The sequence below is a fragment of the Strongylocentrotus purpuratus genome, unplaced genomic scaffold, assembly GCF_000002235.5.
Source record: "Strongylocentrotus purpuratus isolate Spur 01 unplaced genomic scaffold, Spur_5.0 spur5_scaffold_4, whole genome shotgun sequence".
NCBI lineage: Eukaryota > Metazoa > Echinodermata > Echinoidea > Camarodonta > Strongylocentrotidae > Strongylocentrotus > Strongylocentrotus purpuratus.
In genome coordinates this window covers 6,390,954-6,409,454 of record NW_022145610.1, presented here as the reverse complement: position 1 = coordinate 6,409,454, position 18,501 = coordinate 6,390,954, and the positions used below count along the sequence as shown (strand labels likewise).

General features: G+C 37.7%; 1 protein-coding gene across 1 annotated transcript; it reads left to right on the top strand.

The window, feature by feature from the left end:
• Positions 1–3: 3 nt before the first annotated feature.
• On the top strand, positions 4–2,007 carry LOC100890840. The gene has a single exon (XM_030997985.1). The coding sequence runs from the start codon at positions 4–6 to the stop codon at positions 2,005–2,007; it is 2,004 nt and encodes a 667-aa protein (XP_030853845.1).
• The last annotated feature ends 16,494 nt before the right edge of the window (positions 2,008–18,501 follow it).

Sequence of the window (18,501 nt, the reverse complement as noted above, 5' to 3'; positions counted from 1 at the left end):
AGAATGGAGCTTACAGCCGCCACGGTAGCAGTAAGGATAGACAAAATGGTAAAACAAGAACTTGACATCCCAGTAGATGAGACCTTCTTCTGGACTGATAGTACCTCTGTACTACAGTATATCCAAAGTGAAGCAGGGAGGTTTAAGACATTCGTCGCCAACCGAGTTGCCCTGATACAAGAAGGATCTGAATCAAGTCAATGGCACCACATAGAAACTTCGCTGAATCCGGCAGATGTATGCTCCAGGGGAGTCAAGGTAGATCGATTCCTAGCAATGAGATTCTGGAAGGAAGGACCCGAATTTCTTCAAGCTTCAGAGGACCAGTGGCCTAAGCAACCCAGAAATGCATCACACGACGTAAACAATGATCCCGAGGTGAAGAAGAAGAAGATGTACGTTACAGAGGTCTCGGAAGTAACGGCCAGTGAGAGCAAATGTATGGCCACTGCTGTGAGCAAAGAGGAAGAAGATGATGTCCTGGAAAGATTGATCAACCATTATTCAGACTGGTACCACCTCAGAAAGGGAGTAGCATGGCTACTAAAATTGAAAGGGCTGCTGAAAGAGAAAATGAAAGGTCAGCAGAACACACGAGAGAATCCACCCATGTTATTGACAGTGGAAGATATTAGACAAGCTGAGGAAGCAATACTGATACACGTTCAAGACAGAGCGTTCCCAGTAGAGGTTGTGGCTTTGAGGAAACAGGCACACGATGTCAACCAAAGGACAGGAAGGTTGCAGCCAGGGGTCAGAAAATCAAGCCCTATCTACAAATTAGACCCTCAGATGGACAATGGCCTACTTAGAGTAGGAGGAAGACTTAACAGGGCAGCCTTGCCTGAAGAAGCAAAACATCCAGTCATCCTACCAAAGAGAGGACATGTGTCTGAACTCATCTTGCGGCACATTCATGAAAACTCAGGACATATGGGAAGAAACTATGTCTTGGCAAAACTCCAGCAACGATATCACATAGTTGGTGCAATTTCAGCCATCAGGAAAGTCGTCAAGAAATGTGTCAAGTGCCGACGTCAAAGAGGGCGGGTAATCCAACAGAAGATGGCCGACCTACCCATAGACCGACTGAGACCGGACGATCCACCTTTTACACGAGTTGGAGTCGATTATTTTGGGCCGATAGGAGTGAAAAGAGGACGCTCTACAGTCAAGAGATATGGCGTAGTGTTCACTTGCCTCGCCATTCGGGCCATACACATAGAGAAGGCTGATTCACTAGATACGGATTCCTGTATCGCAGCAATTCGGAGATTTATTGCTCGAAGAGGAGCAGTCAGAGAAATGAGATCGGACAATGGAACGAACTTGGTTGGGGCTGAGAAAGAACTAAGAAAAGAACTTGAGAACTGGAACCAGGCCCAGCTCAGCAACTCACTATTGCAAGTAAACATCAAGTGGACCTTTAATCCACCTGGAGGTTCACACCACGGGGGCGTATGGGAGAGACAGATCAGGACGATTCGACAGCTGCTCTTCTTCCTTACCAAACAGCAGACCATGACGGATGAAAGTTTGCAGACACTCTTCTGTGAAATAGAAGGCATTATCAATTGCAGACCCATCACCAGGGTTTCAGACGATGCTAACGATCTAGAGGCTCTGACACCAAACAAGCTCCTGACGTTGAAGGCTACCCCGATGTTACCCCCATCGGTTAGTAGGCAGACCGACTGCTACGCACGACGTAGATGGCGGCAGGTTCAATATCTGGCAGACGTCTTCTGGCGACGTTGGCTGAGAGAGTACTTGCCGCAGCTCCAGGCCAGGCAGAAGTGGGTACATCCTAGTCGCAACATCCAGGTTGGTGACGTAGTGCTGGTAGTGAACGAGACAGCACCTCGTAACTTCTGGCTCATGGGAGTAATCATCGGCATCACTCCAGATCGACAGGGCATGGTTCGACGGGCGGAGGTGAAGACCAAGACGGGCACCTATTCGCGACCCATCAGCAAACTGTGTCTCCTCTTGGAAGGAGATTCATGAGCACTTTGAATTTGTGAAATTGTGATTCCATAAGAGATATACGCTATTGAGACACCTTTTAAGTTTCTTCACGGGACCAACTCATCAAATTTTGGAGCAAGTCAAGTTGGAAATCAATTTTGGAGTCCGTTTGTGATAATTATATGTGTGAAGTAATAAGTGGTGCGAGCCTAGCGCCGCCATAATAAAGCTCAAGTTTCATATTTGGATCAATCGCGAAGCCTTCGTTGGATCACAAGCTTGGAAAATGTTGATTTTAGAAAGGATTATCATTGTGATATATGGTGCGAGCCTAGCGCCGCCACTTCATGTATTTACCAAGTGAAATGTTTTCATTGGACCAAACGCGAATTTGTTCACTAGGAGTCACAAGTTGGACCACTCTGCACCTTCTATTCTGTCGCGTAATCAAGCCGTAGAGATGGCAGCAGAGGCACAGAGTATGCAGATTCGAAAAAGACTAAAAGACTTGATTATTGTGCAAAATCTGGCTATCATGGACTGACTAAGGAATAAACTCAGACTTTGGACATTTAAAAGAAAAAGTCAGATTATTTGAACATGATATAGACAGAGACTCAGTGAAAATGCATTTTATGTATACATGTAGAAAAGATTCTTGCCAATTTGAATGCTATTTCTAACGGTTTCATAAGCATATTTTGTTATTCAGTGAATTGCATTTGAGGAGTGTAAAATGTATGTACAATGTACCTTTGAAATGGTGGGCACAGTGACACAGATGTCTTTTAGAAGTTGAAAGAGAAGATAATAGAAATATTGAATATGTAAAATATATGAATTATTGTTTGATCATCTATGATGTAATTGCTAGAATATGAATATTTAAATTTAAATTTCTGTGACAGAAAAAAGGGAGTAGAAAACAAAAGTCAAATACAAAACTTTGGGTCATGTTCCACTTTTCAGGTAAATATTTGTCAGGAACTCAGGAGAGAAAAATCTTGCATGTATTTAAAATGTCATATGAGATATTTGGAAGCATATTTTGTGTTGCTTTTAAAGTGTAGATTTATGTGAAGTGCATGATTATAAAAGGCAATGGGTTATTATTTTGAAGGATACAATGTAAAGATTTTTTAGGAATCAAGGAATGTATATAATGTGCATATTTGTGTTGACGCAAATATTTGGTGTACAGGTTATTTTAAAGCAGATGCTATTTTGGTTCTGAGACAAAATTTCAAAGAGTTTATACAAGACGATAAAAATTGTATTATGGGCATTAATAGTGCTTAGTGAAGGCAGAACTGTACACACTTGACTATTTTGAAGACGTTAATGTTTTATAGCAAATGAGTTCGTTATATATAATTAGAGGTGAAATAATTTTGCTATGTTCAGATTTAGTGTCAGGATATTTACATTTGGAAAGTTCTTTTATAGAAATGGCAGTGTTTGATAGCATGATTTGAACAAATCGTGTCATTTGCTTTGTTGTTACATAGCTACTGTACATATAAAACGACACTTTGCATGCTTAGTTTGCACGAAAGAAATGCTTTACTGCATTCGTTAGAAGGGACATGACATTCGATTGTGTTGTTTATTTGTACAAATTCTGAAAGAGACAGAAAATAACGAAAGTCCAAAATTATTGCGAACATTGTTAAAAAAGGGATTCAACTCAGTGACAAGAGTTTGAATCAAGACTAGTCATCTGATGACATGTTTCGATAAGGAGAGTTGTTTGATAGTCTTAGTCCACAGTATACTTCTGAATTCAGTGGAACTTGAAAGTGTACACCCTAAAATAAGAGGTAGTGGTTAATCTAGTTCTTAACCATTTAAATCTTTGTTGCGATATTGTGGCTCTCATTGTCATTGTTTTATTGTAGTTTGAGTAGAATTTAGAGTTGGACAGATTTACGACCAAAGCATATTATTGTTACCAAGATTCTATTGATAGCTAAGGCCTGATTTCATTGTGCATGTCTTTATTATATCGGTGCAAAACCAAATTCAGTTTATCTGTGCTATGTATTGGAGTCAACAGTACTTGCCTTTTTTAAGATAGGGCTGCATTGCAGCATTCCAGAGTGTTTTCTTAAAGTGCCAACATCATTTATAGTGAGTTTACAAGTTACTAACCTATGCAAAAATCTTTCATTTTGTGACACAAGCGGGCTTTCTTGTCCAAAGATAGTAAAAAGAGCCACAAGAGGGACATTGGTTGGTTTTTGTTTGACAAACTGATAATAATCAGGAGTATAGACATTCATAATCTATAGTTAAAGGTTAAATTGTCATTGGTATTTTCTAAATGATGGCATTGAGGTGTTTTTGTGTCATGTAGGTGTTGTGGCATGTTAGAGCCACAGTTATGCATATTTTATTGCATTGAGTTACGTGTATATAGTTTGACTTTGAAAAGGTTTTGAGTTTTATTAGCAGGAACTTTTGAAAATAATACAGGAATAAGATTTAATCAGAATGATTCGAGAAAGCCATATGGTTATTATTGTTTTTTGGAAGTATAAGAAAAAGTGTAATTTTCTGTCGGCTTGCCTCTGAAAATTAAGGGGCCGGAAATGTAGATGCCAAACTAATGCAAGAGCGCCATCTCTTGTCGGTTTTAAAATTTAATAAGTTTGAGGGGAGAAAAAGCGCGAATAATCACTGGCAGTAACCCTTGGAAACAAGACAGAATTTTAACCTCTTCTCCCTACTTCATATTTCCGTTTTATGATCTTGTTTGGTTTTGGACAACAATTGGAATGGATGCAATCATTGTATAATAACATTGTGATCGACCCGACGTGAGTAACGTGAAATGTGGTTATAGTAAAGGCTTCAAAATTAAAGTTTTCGAGACATTATATTGGTATTCGACAATTGATTTCTACACTTGCAATTGCAATTATACAGTACGGTACGTGGATTGACGATGTACGTGTGAATAGTGTCAGATTGCGAGATATTAAAAGACGGAACGGAGCTGAGAGGAGCGTTGAAACTATAATAAGGTGAACTTGGGTTCTTGGCCAGTCAAAGGTGATCGTGAACAACAAGGGACCAGTGCAGTAGGCCTACCAGTCTGATAAATGAGAATATGACTAGAGAGGTCTATGAGAATAGAGCATGATCACTTGTGGGTGTATATTGAGTCGAAAGAATGACGTGATTGGGCAGAATACAGTCAGAGAATTAATGTCGAGGTCTAAGCCTAGACCTCCAGACCTAGTCTAAAAATGGAGAACTAAAGACAGACTATCTGACTAGACTACTTCAAGGTCATTTTGCACCCACACGTGTATTATTGTATTGAGGACGTGTTTGGTGTGTTTACATCGAGTTTTAAAGATAACTAAAACCTCTAATCACCATGGATCTGGTGTCAAAAGATGAATACAAAAAATACCTTCAAGTCAATATCAATTTCATTGAGTTATGTAGTGTGTGAAATATAAATTTGAGTCGAAAAGGTGCTTTTTCGTAAATATCTTTTCCCTCTAATTTGGGCCACCGTGACTTATTTTATCTCGTTATATTAACTGGACAAAAGTGATTAGACATTTAATATATAGCGGGGGCTGTTAGGAATATTTTGGTGCAGATTCTTCTAAAGCACCACATTTGGCCCAGAGGTAGATAATACCATACTATTACGATTTCTGCAGGACGCCAAGAAGGGCGCTCTCTGGGACTGCCATATTGGGCAAATCCAAAATGGCCGCCATCTGAGTTAAAGGTCAAGCGTAGTTCCAAAAGGAAAAGCGCTTGTATGATAATAGTTTATATATTTCTAGAGTTTTGGGGGTTAGAGAATCTGATTATAATGTTCTTTCATTGATCTGAGGTCTCTTTGGGGCTGATATTGGTCATATTGGTCAAATCCAAAATGGCCGCCATCTGAGTTACAGGTCAAGTGTAGTTATGAAAGAAAATGGGCTAGTATGATAAAAGGTTATATATTTATGGGGTTTTCTGGGTCAGAGAATCTGATTATGATGTGCTTGTATCAATTTAAGGTCTCCTTGGGGCTGTCATGCTGGTCGTGTTGGCCAAATAAAACAATGGCCGCCATCCGAGTTAAAGGTCAAGCGTATATAGTTTCAAAAGAAAAGGACCAGTATGATAAAAGTTGATGAATTCATGGGGTTTCCGGGGTCGGATAATCTGATTATGATGTTCTTTTATCGATAAGCGAGTTCGTAATTGCATACTCCTCATGCGCCAAAATCGGGAACGAACTTTTACAAAGGTCACATGAACATAAAGAGAGCTGAGAGAGGAACTGTAATTTGTTTGTGTGCTGGCCTTTCCTTTGTGAATGATCACATCTGACACATCAGTCACCGAAAATCATTTCTGAATGTCGGAACTGGTTCTTTATAGTAAACTTTACTTGGAATATGGTCATCGGTAAAGTATTAATATGGCACAGCTTTAGGGGCCTGGAAAAGCCCCTCCGGGGGGTTCCGGGGCAGAGCCCCAGGATGCCCTCGAGTTAATTTGACTTTCAAGAGAAAGGGTCTCTGAGATATAAAGAGAGCTTATTTCTTAAATGAAGTGAAAGGACTCTTGATAATAAAATAGCCCTTTCATTTCATTTTAGAAATAAACTCTAATCCATCCCTTGATATTTAAATTGCACTACTCCTACTTTGTGCTTTTTTCACACTCTCCCTGATAAGGGTGCTTTCTTAATTTGATTATCGACATAAGCAAAATGCTATAGGCCATGAACTTTTCGGAGCGTGAGCAGATTCAAAGTATGCTTAAATGGGGGCATTGATGTACCGTAATTAACGGTGTATTAACCGCACTTTTTGCCGCCGAAAAAAAAATCAAAGTCGGGGGTGCGTCTTATACTAGGAACAGATTCGATTAATGCCCCTCCCGCCCCCCCCCCACTCAGTGTTATTTAGGGTACGCATATGCTCGTTCCCTATTTTTTTAAAGCACCCCATATCTGAGGACTGCCAGCATTTTCGAACCCCCCTTTCGCGGGCTTTTCGCGGCCTTTTCCTGCTTTGGAGACCCCCCTAAATCAGGAAAAATGCTCAATGTACCCCCCCTAAATTCGGAATATTTTTTCAGGAGTCCAAAGAGATGAGAAAAAAGAAGAAAAAACACCCCTTTTTTGAAGAAATCTCCGGGTGAAAGTCAAATACACCCCCTTTTTTACAATTCTCGGGCCGGACTTTGTCGCACGAAAAGTACCCCTTTACCAGACATTTTGGCAACACGCATGCGGTCATTCCGACCCCTGAGTGGGGGGGGGGGGGGGCCCGGGATGCCCCTCCACCTGGCGCTATGCCTGACAATGTCTCCCAGCTCAGTAATCGGTGTGTTGACTCACCACTCGGACACTAGAACAACACTCAAATTTGTCAGTCATTTTGGTTTGAAAGTAATCTTTCTGATAGATCTCAATATGTAGTTTATAATGATAATTCCTCCAGTTTTTCTCCTATTACACGGCGTACCACAAGGTTCTATCCTAGGTCCTCTACTGTTTTTTAATTTACATTAATGATCTTACACATTCAGCTGCACCTCGCAGGTAAATGAAAGGCCTTCCCACGTGGGTTATTTTAACACGGACCTGGCTAATTGCTGCCGACATTTTTTTTTTTTTTAAGGGCGAAAAAGAGGGGTGTGGTTAATTAATACACGAGGGCGGTTTATACACCGTTACTTATGGTATGTAGAAAAAACAGGATTAAGATCCCATGCAACGCTTCGAAATGTAAAGAAGAATAAGAAAAATAAAGTTGAGATTCGACCTTTATGTCTAGACGTTGCTTAATGCATTTCTTATTGGTATTATCTCCTATCTGAGAGTGATTATAGACGTTATTATATGGATAATAAAGATAAAGCTGTCCGGGTCTTTGAATATAATGCTTCAAAACAAATCGAACAAGCAGTTTATTTCTTTATCCATGGTCTGTTTCTACTGTTTATCTATTTTCCTTGGCAACCCTCGAAAACGAATTTATTATGCATTTCACAGAAGAATGTTTGCATTGATGAAAATTATGGGCGCAGGCCAAAATTTATACCCACTCAAGTGTGAATTTGGCGCATCTTCCCTCATCATCTTCAACCAGGAAATGGACTTCATTGTAGCCTTAGGACAGGATGGTGACATAAAATTGATAAAAGAACATCAAAATCAGATTATCCGACCCCGGAAACCCCATGAATTTATCAACTTTTATCATACTGGTCTTTTTCCTTTTGGAACTACGCTTGACCTTTAACTCGGATGGCGGCCATTTTCTATTTGGCCAGTATGGCCAGCATGACAGCCCCAAGGAGACCTGTAATTGATACAAGCAACATCATAATCAGATTCTCTGACCCCGAAAACCCCCTTACTATATAAACTTTTATCATACTAGCCCTTTTCCTTTTGGAACTACACTTGACCTTTTACTCAAAGGTGGCAGCCATTTTAGATTTGACCAATATGACCAGCATGACAGCCCCAAGTAGACCTCAAATTGGTAAAAGAACATGATTATCCAGATTCTCTAACCCCCAAAACTTCATAAATACATAAACTGTTATCATTTTAGCTCTTTTCCTTTTGGAACCACTATATTGGCCAGTAACTATCAGATGGCGGCCATTTTGGATTTGACCAATATTACCAGTATGATCCGAGGAGATCTCAAATTGATGAAAGAACATCATAATCAGATTCTCTGACCCCGAAAACCCCGTAAATATATAAACTTTTATTATACTAGCCCGTTTCCTTTCGTAACTACACTTGACCTGTAACTCAGATGCATGGCGGGTATTTTGGATTTGACCAATATTACCAGTATGATCCGAGGAGATCTCAAATTGATGAAAGAACATCATAATCAGATTCTCTGACCCCGAAAACCCTATAAATATATAAACTTTTATCATACTAGCCCATTTCCTTTCGTAACTACACTTGACCTGTAACTATCAGATGGCGTCCATTTTGGATTTGACAATATGACCAGTATGGCAGCCCCAAGGAGACCTCAAATCGATGAAAGAGCATCATAAACAGATTCTCTGACCCCCAAAGCCCCATAAATATTTAAACTATTATCATACAAACGCTTTTTCTTTTGGAACTACGCTTGACCTTTAACTCAGATGGCGGCCATTTTGGATTTGCCCAATATGGCATACCCAGAGGGTGCCCTTCTTGGCGTCCGGCAGAAATCGTAAACGTATGGTATAATCTACCTCTGGGCCAAATTTGGTGCTTTTAGAAGAATCTGCACCAAACAATCCCTATTTAGCCCTAACTGCCCCCACTAATAGAGAAAGTTCAAAGGATGTGGAGTCACTGGAGTGCTGAATGCAAGTACTTCTTCTGTACACTCTGTAATGTTTCAGGAACTCCCCTCTCCCCCAACCCCAAACACATACTATCAACTATTCTTTGACACCCCTCTCCATCTGACCACTTAGTAAAGTCTCGTCATGGTAAAGACAAATATTTCAACCTATCAAACAAAGATCACGAAAAAGTCCTGCTTATGATTTATAAATAGACAGCCCACGTGACCAGCAATTTAGTAGTTATCTTGAACCCTCAAAAAAATTGTCAGAATGCCCGTAAAACTGAACTGCCGGTTTTGTGAATCCTCAAGTATTTTTTTCAAAAGACCATGCAGAATGCCGGAGCGTTAATGTGGTGTAAATTCTTTTAAATACCTACACCCACCCCCAATACACTAAGCTTTTGAAATATAGCTGATACCTTTCTTCTTTCAAATTCAAATAAATATTTGCTAAGTTGGAACAAAACATTTCTTATATATCTTACAACCCCGGCCCCTCCACTCAGTGTTATTTAGGGTACGCATATGCATGTTCCTGTTGAAAACACCCCATAAGTCCGGTGTGTAAAGTCTTTTTTGTGTATGTACAAGCCGGACTTTGGTGCGTGAAAAGTACCCCTTTACCGGACATTTTAGTAACACGCATGGTATCCCTCCGTTCACGGAGTGGGGTGGGGGAGGGGGGGGGGGGGGGGGGGGTGGGCGTGAGCTCTAATCCATCCCTTGAAATTTAAATTGCACTGCCCCTATTGTGTGCTCTTTTTAAAGAAAGAGCACAAAAAGCCCTGATATTAAGGCATTCTATCTCATTCAGTAGTAAAACACCGCCTTGAAGGGCAAATCCATGCACTCCAAACAATTCCTTTCAATAGAAGCAGAAAAATTAGACAAACCAATCAAAAAAAGTTTGAGCATAATCGTATAACAAATAGGAAAGTTATGAATTTTTAATGACATGACAAACTTTGAAAATCACAAGACAAATTGGCAACTCACTGATGAGTTTGTGACGTCATTGCCTCACTATCCACTAATTGTTTTCTTTTTATTGATAGTATAAATCTCCAAGTTTCCCCCTAAAAATCTTATTTCCTCACACCAGCATCCAAATTATATTGATAGTAATATTTTTTGTGTAGATGCACTAATATAGAGTAATTTTTTTATTCTCAGTTAAATCATGAAAAATGTGAATTTTGATACTATTTATATAAAAATCAATAATTATGGATATGCAGTATTCAGAAAATCGTATTATTCTTCAAAGTTCATAAAAAGATTGTGAAATGTCATGCACGCAATTTGATAGAAATCATATAACATGGGCAAAGGCATGGAAATCAAGTGTTTTGGGATAAAAAAGAAAATAATGGGATAAATATATATAAAGTAATTGATAAACAGTGAGGCAATGACGTCATATACTGATAACCACATTGGCATTTTGTGTAGTGATTTTCAAGTTCTACAGTTTTTAATACTAACAAATTCATAACTTCCTTATTCGATTTTACTCCCATTTTTTTGCTCTGTTTCTCTTGTTTTTTCTGCACGATCTATTAAAAGCAAATTACTTTTGGAGTGGACTTAGCCTTTAAACCACTCGACTACGACACTTCTACACTTGAAACAACCTCATTAACCCCATTATTGAATTCACAAAATGTTGGATATAATTATGGTGGTTGTTGTTCTAAACAGATGCAAACTAAAATTGAAATGCGAGTAGAAAAGGTAATGCGTTTCACCAAACAAACTGCATTTTTAGCTTCTCAGACCGTCTGGTCCTGCAGGTGGAGTTCAACATTATTATACGCTTCATTTAAAATCCAACAAGTAATAAGACTTGCCCTTGCATTATACAAAACATGATAAAGGTGTGTGCCACAGGCAACGGGACACAGGGTTTGGTCTTACATAGTGCAATACTTGAGCTTTATGATAAAGGAGGTTAAAATCATGGAGGGGGGGGGGGGGACATTTGATATTGTGTCTCCCATCCTTGACATTATTATTATCATTTTTTAATTTTTTTTATTTATTTATTTATTTATTTATTTATTTATTTATTTATTTATTTATTTTTTTTTTTTGGGGGGGGGGACATGATGTCCCCCCTATATTTTTGACGCCCATGACTATGCTCACTTGTTTATGTACATCCGGTGGCGAGGTGCCCGCATACCGTACTTGTATCTCTTCTAGTATGTTGACTACAAAATAAGTTTCCAACATTCAACACTCACTAGTTTTGGAAACCAACGTGCCCATACGATTTTGGCCAATTTGTCTCATTCTTTTGTTGTATACTTGACCAACAATGCAGTATCTCGCCATATTGTGCCCTACTAGAACCAGGTTGGTCAAACTCTGAATATTACGGCTCTGGTTTGGACTTATCTGACATCAATAAATAAATAAACTCGTACTAGTTTATCAATATCACAATAAAACTTTAATTTCTAAAATATGAAAACTCACAAATGTTTCTGAAATGGACCATTTACATTCAAACGCAACATGGTAGGAAGGCCATTCAAAGTGAGAGACTCTGAAAATTTTCAAGGCAAATGAGAAAAGAAATATAAGTCCATAAAACATCTTTAAAGGCAAAAAGACTCTTCTGAAAGATATTACATGTGTACAATGTAATTACAGAAAAATGTTTCATAAGAAATGACAATATATGTGTGTATAAACATACAATTAGTTTACCTCAGTGGTTCTGAACAATCAATCAAACTCTTTCAAGATTTATGTCTTATTCTTCTACTCAGTTTATTTCATCAAATTAAAATAAAATATCAATAAATAAATGGTTAGTGCATAATAGTGTAAAAGTGTAGCACACATAATATAAAAATCTATATACAGTATTAGTAGTTTGCGATGTACCAATAAGACTATATTCCTTGTACTTATTTCATTTTTCGGTTAGGCCTAATCTCCAGAGCAAGAAATTATAACATTGATGAGTAACACAACACAACACATTACATAAAAGCTACCATAGCTAATGCAGAGAGTAGGCCTATTCGAATATGGAATGTTAGAAGATCAGCAAAATTCATATAACACTAAACTACAACATGACTATAGTTCAGACCATTTCAGTAGATAACAAATTTGTCAAAGAATATTATATTCATATAAATATCAATATATATATATTACGTCATTATACAAATGATGCATGCAAATGAGTTCTTTTTATGATCTATTTGCATGTGAGTTGAGGTTGTATGCATCTATCATACAAAGCCGTCAGGCTAAATACGATAGGTGCATATACAGCTTGATTGAACAAGAGCAGATAAGGAAAAAATGAATACATGAACCAACAACCAACCAACAACAACAACAATAATCCTAGATCCTTGTTATTTGATGTTAAATAATAATCAATTTCAAGGTTGTTTTGAGTCATTACTGCTGACAAATAAACCTGATTAATAGGCTTACTTTAGACGACACATAGTAAGCGCACTAACCTCTATGCGCACTGCGTACATACAAATTGTCAAATAGTACTGGAAACTATGGCATGCTTTCTCATGAAAAAAAAGACATGGGATAGTCTCAGTAAATGAATGACAGATGACCTCATTTAACCAGTCTTTAAATCACAAGCTAGGAGCGAGGTTTACAAAATAAACTACATGTATTACCGTACCAGCACTATAATATAAAAGTGCAATGAAGCAACAGTAAGATTAGTTATTAAACAATGTTAATTTATCATTCTGATCCGTTTTGTGGGTCGCGCACGTGTACTACGATATGATAAGTGACATGACCCTTCTAGGATTGGCAGTGTATTTCACATGTACACTATAATATGAAAGTGCAATGAAGCAACAGTAAGGTTAGTTATTGAACAATGTTAATTTATCATATAATACATTGAACAAGTCATACTCTGTTACCAGTAAAGTAGAGAAATTATAATAATTATGAATTTATTTAAAAGGGTTTAATGTGGTTTAAATTGTCATTGTTAATGTAAATTAGGCACAAACTTTTCAATACACGTACCGGCCATAATTGAGGATGAAAATGGCTTACTTATATTCCAAACCAAAAAAAATATAAATGTAACATTTACATGTAATTCCCAATGCAAACTGCCACAAAGAAAGGTTTATGAATTATAATCTAATTACATTCAAACAAATATTCAATAAACTCCGGTGTACAGTGACAATGTACTACACACTCAACAAAAATTTATAGGTGCATTTTAAAAGAGTAATAATTTACATTGTACTGGTATATTTTTTGGATTCATTGTATTCTCTTTTGCTGTCTGTCAGTCTCCTCTTCTCTCTCATTTACATCCTTCTTTCTACTACACATAGTTTCAGATGGTTCAAACATGCACCTCCAATACAATAATTCAACAGCAAGAAAATAAAATTATTAAAATGTGTATAAACTTGAATTCAACTTTAAGAAAATAAAATGATTAGAATGTGTAAAAACTTGAATTGAACAGTAACAAAATAAAATGATTAGAATGCTTATAAACTAGAAACAGTTCTTCATCCGCTCTACGGGACAAAAAGACTACATACAGTTATGATCATTTAACGTTTTGCCTTCATGGAAGAGGTCCACAAAATTGGGTCTCTGCATTTATAGGGTCCTGGATTCTTTCAGTTATCATTTCCTATTTAAGAAGCCATTATGATAGAGTGACAAAAACATGAGCTTGCGAACAGTCGTTACAAGACCCTGGACTCTCTTAGCGTAGAGAAGGGTGAGCAAATGAATTATTTCCTTCTTTGGAATATTTTGTTATTCATTCGTTGCAAGGTGGTCAACCAGATGACTGCATGGTTGCTACATCCAACATAATATATTATCCTCCTAAACAAGTTTGTCCCCTCGAACAAGGTCAGGGTCTACCTCAAGTAAACCTCTAAATAAAGTATTTATTAAACATACCCTACTGATTTGCCTAATTTTTAGTTGTAAACAGCAAAAATTACCCTTTTGACCTGTTCTGGGGGTCAATATGATATGTGACTGACCCAAGAGTGTATTTCACAGATGTCACGTTCAATAATAAAAGCAGGGTGAACTATTTTGGTTCCTTTATGGGCAACAAGGGCCAGCTTTTAGCCTGGTAATTAGGACAAAATCCGGTTCCATGACACATGCTCCGCTTAAAAAGTGCCCCGTAACATAAAAAGGCTACTACGACAATAATTGTTGCTCCTCCCCAAAAGTACCCCGCAAAAGACAATGCTTCACCGACAATTAAATTGCTCTCTGATCCGAAAGTGCGGCCTCGTGGAAGACATGAATGCTCCTCTGGCAATTAGTGCAATAAATGCTCAGCCGTTTTTTGCTATTCCCCATGATGTTTGATTTAAAAAACATCAAGTTTTAGCTCCTTATGCAAGTTCTCCGGCGAAAGATAATTACTCCGCTCAAAATCTGTTTCATTTATTACTCATTAGCCGATCAAAAGCTCAAGGCTATCTCTCTCTCTCTCTCTTCCTTTTCCTTTTTACACCCTTTTCTTGTCTTCTTAGCTCTTTTCTTTCCTCTCATGCTATTAGTCTTCTTTCATTTTCATCACTTCTTCTTTTCTTCCCCTCTCGAGTTCTATTTCTTTCGTGAAATTGTAACGTAATGTAGTACATGTAGTACATTCTTGTTTAGAATAGTATTTTCAATAATATCCAGTCCATTTTCTATAGGTTTCTTTCCTTCAGTTAAGTGTAACTATGTAGCTTTACTATATATATATATATATATATATATATATTAGTGTGTAAAATCTTTTGAGCTAGTGCTATTCGGTGTGGCGTACACATGGCAATCACATGGTAGATAAAATTATGATCATCAGTACTGGGTCAAATAAATTAAAGAGAACTGAATTTGAACCCGGGCCATAGGCTACCCCCTCTCGTTCTCTCTCCCTCTCTCTCCCTCTACGTCGCCTTACTTTTCCCTCTCTTACCTCCCTGTGCATTTGTATGCCTCGATAATACAAAAAATAAACAATAAGATTCTTCCTCTTCGCCTCCTTCTTCCTAGTACATGTGGTAGGAGTAGTACTAGAAGCAGTATCACAATAATAATGACAACAATGATTATTATGGTTGGTGGTGTTACTAATGTTATTTTTGAATCATTGTATTTAAGTTTACCATTAAATGCATCTGGTTCGAATTTTGCTCAGGTATTTGGTACTGGATGATTTAAATGGTAGAAATTAACTTGTGTCCTATTCATTCTAGTCTTATTCATTTGCATTATGTTTTATTCATTCAAGTTCTAATGTTTCTGACTTTTTTCAAGATAATATCTTTTGTGTCGATCATAGTTCTATGTAGCTTGATATCTCACGGTAATTTTGAGAGAAAAGCAATGCAAGCAATGATTTCTGAATTGTAGCGACTATCGCGTTCGCCTTTGCTGTTCTTCAATAATATTTGACAAGCAGTGTTAATTAATTTTTCAAGGACTCATGATAAATTCGTTTAACAGTTGATTTCCCTCGGTTGATTCTTTTGTTCGGATTATTTGGCGGGGAAAATAGAAGTGAATGTATTATTATTATTATTATTTGTTCATCGTCTCTACGATGCTCTTTGAATCAAAAACAGCTTTTAGTGTTAGGCTTCCTGAAAGAAATTTCAATTGTTGTTAAGAAATTTTTGGTTGCACTCTGTAGATTATGATGATGTGTTTGATCTTTTTTTCAATACAAAATCAAACACATGATGAAAATCTTTCTGGCTGCATGCCAATGCCAACTGGGTCAAATAAATTAAAGAGAACTGAATTTGAACCCGGGCCATAGGCTATCCCCTCTCGTTCTCTCTCCCTCTCTCTCCCTCTTCGTCGCCTTACTTTTCCCTCTTTTACCTCCCTGTGCATTTGTATGTCTCGATAATACAGAAAATAAACAATAAGATTCTTCCTCTTCCCCTCCTTCTTCGTAGTACATGTAGTAGGAGTAGTATTAGAAGCAGTATCACAATAATAATGACAACAATGATTATTATGGTTGGTGGTGTTACTAATGTTATTTTTGTAATGATCAGGTGGGCTGTCTATCGTACAGACCACCTTATAATTTCGTTAGAATTGCCTTTGTTTATTTATTTATTTATTATCAGGTGGGCTGTATATCGTACAGACCACCTTATAATTTTGTTAGATTTGCCTTTATTATCAGGTGGGCTGTATCTTATACAGACCACCTTATAATTTTGTTAAAATCGCCTTTATTATTCTTTATTGTTAGGTGGGCTGTATATCGTACAGACCACCTTATAATTTCGTTAGAATTGCCTTTATTATTTATTTATTCATCAGGTGGGTTGATTATCGTACAGACCATCTTATAATTTCGTTAGAATTACCTTTATTTATTTATCAGGTGGGCTGTATATCGTACAGACCACCTTATAATTTCGTTAGAATTGCCTTTATCTATTTATCAGGTTGGCTGTATCTAATACAGACCACCTTATAATTTTGTTAAAATTGCCTTTATTATTAGGTGGGTTGTATCTAATACAGACCACCTTATAATTTCGTTAGAATTGCCTTTATTATTTATTTTACTTATTTCAAACCACTTTTTTGTAAGCACGATTACTTGAAAATGACTCAATCAAATGCCTTCAAATTTGGCACACATATATGTATAGGCATATGTACAAAACACAATAACGTTTTCAACTATGACCTTCACTGATAACGTCATCTAGGCGCCATTTTGTAAATTTTTCTGAAAATCAACTCATGATCATATCTTCATAACCAAAAGCCATTTTTGATTCATATTTATCATGATTAAGGTCAATATTCGTCCGGTCAATTTCAGGTAAAAAAGAAACGCGCGCGTTCGCGAACGTCCGCGCGTCAGTGCGCGCGCAAAATATTAAAATGCTCAAAATAGTCTCAAAATAATTTTACATACGTTTTAGGCCATTTTAAGCATTTTATAAAAAATCTCGCACACGCGCGTGTTTTTGCGCGTTCTGGCATTTTGCAACAAAGAATCGCCAATTTTCTTTGTCATCATATTTGGCACATTTCCCCAAGCATTTTGATACCTTGTTAACATATTTATGACCATTAATAACGGAGTGAGCGTCCGTTTAAGATACACGTCCGTGCGTGCGAGCTCTTGTAATACATAGCATATATGGGCAAAAACATGCCTATACAAAATCCATTGTAGCTCTTTAGGATGTAAGGTGACCCCCAATTTTGTTTCATATTTTGTAGAGTATGAATTGGAAATATGATTTCTGGTCTCATTTGACCCTCAATTAACTCATGACGTCATCATAATGGCCTCCGAACTCAAAATTCCAATTTGCATATTATGACGTCAACATATTTTTTGAAAATTGATTGTATCTCTGTAAATATTGATCGATTTTCTTCCAAATTTTGATATGTTCTAGCTGGGACAATCTTCTACGAATGCACAATTTTTCATTTTGACAAAAGCATCATGGCGTATTTTTGCGATTAAAGGAGGAATATCAATTTTTCACTTTTTGCGTGTATTCTCTATGGGAAATGACTTTTTTCAAAACTGGATTCTACATTCCCGTCTTTCGCGAGCAATATCTCCGTCGTTTTAGCTTCGTTTACGCTGAACTTCGAGTATGTTGTAGCTGAGACAATAAGCTATCTTAAATTTGCCCTTTATTTTGTCTCAAATTTTAGTTAGACCAGCCCACCTATACTTGTTCAAAACAAGTATTACAAATCTAGTTATTATTATTATCATGAACATTGTCACCGGAGCAAGTGTCGCTTCAGGCGGAGCAAATGTTACCGGAGCAATTATCGCGTTTTGCGGAACAATTGTCGGCGGAGGAATTGTCGGCGGAGCAAATGTCGGCGGAGTAACCGTCGTTCGAGGAGCATTTGTCACCGGAGCAATTGTCGGCGGAGCAATTGTCGGCGGAGCAAATGTCGGCGGAGCAATTGTCGGCGGAGCAAATGTCGGCGGAGCAAATGTCGGCGGAGCATATGTCGGCGGAGCAAATGTCGGCGGAGCAATTGTCGGCGGAGCAAATGTCGCGGAGCAATTGTCGCGTTTTGCGGAGTAAATGTCGGCGGAGCAATCGTCGGCGGAGCATGTGTCAGGTTACCCAAAATCCTTCCTTGTCTAAATATTTATATCCTTGGTTGAGCTGGC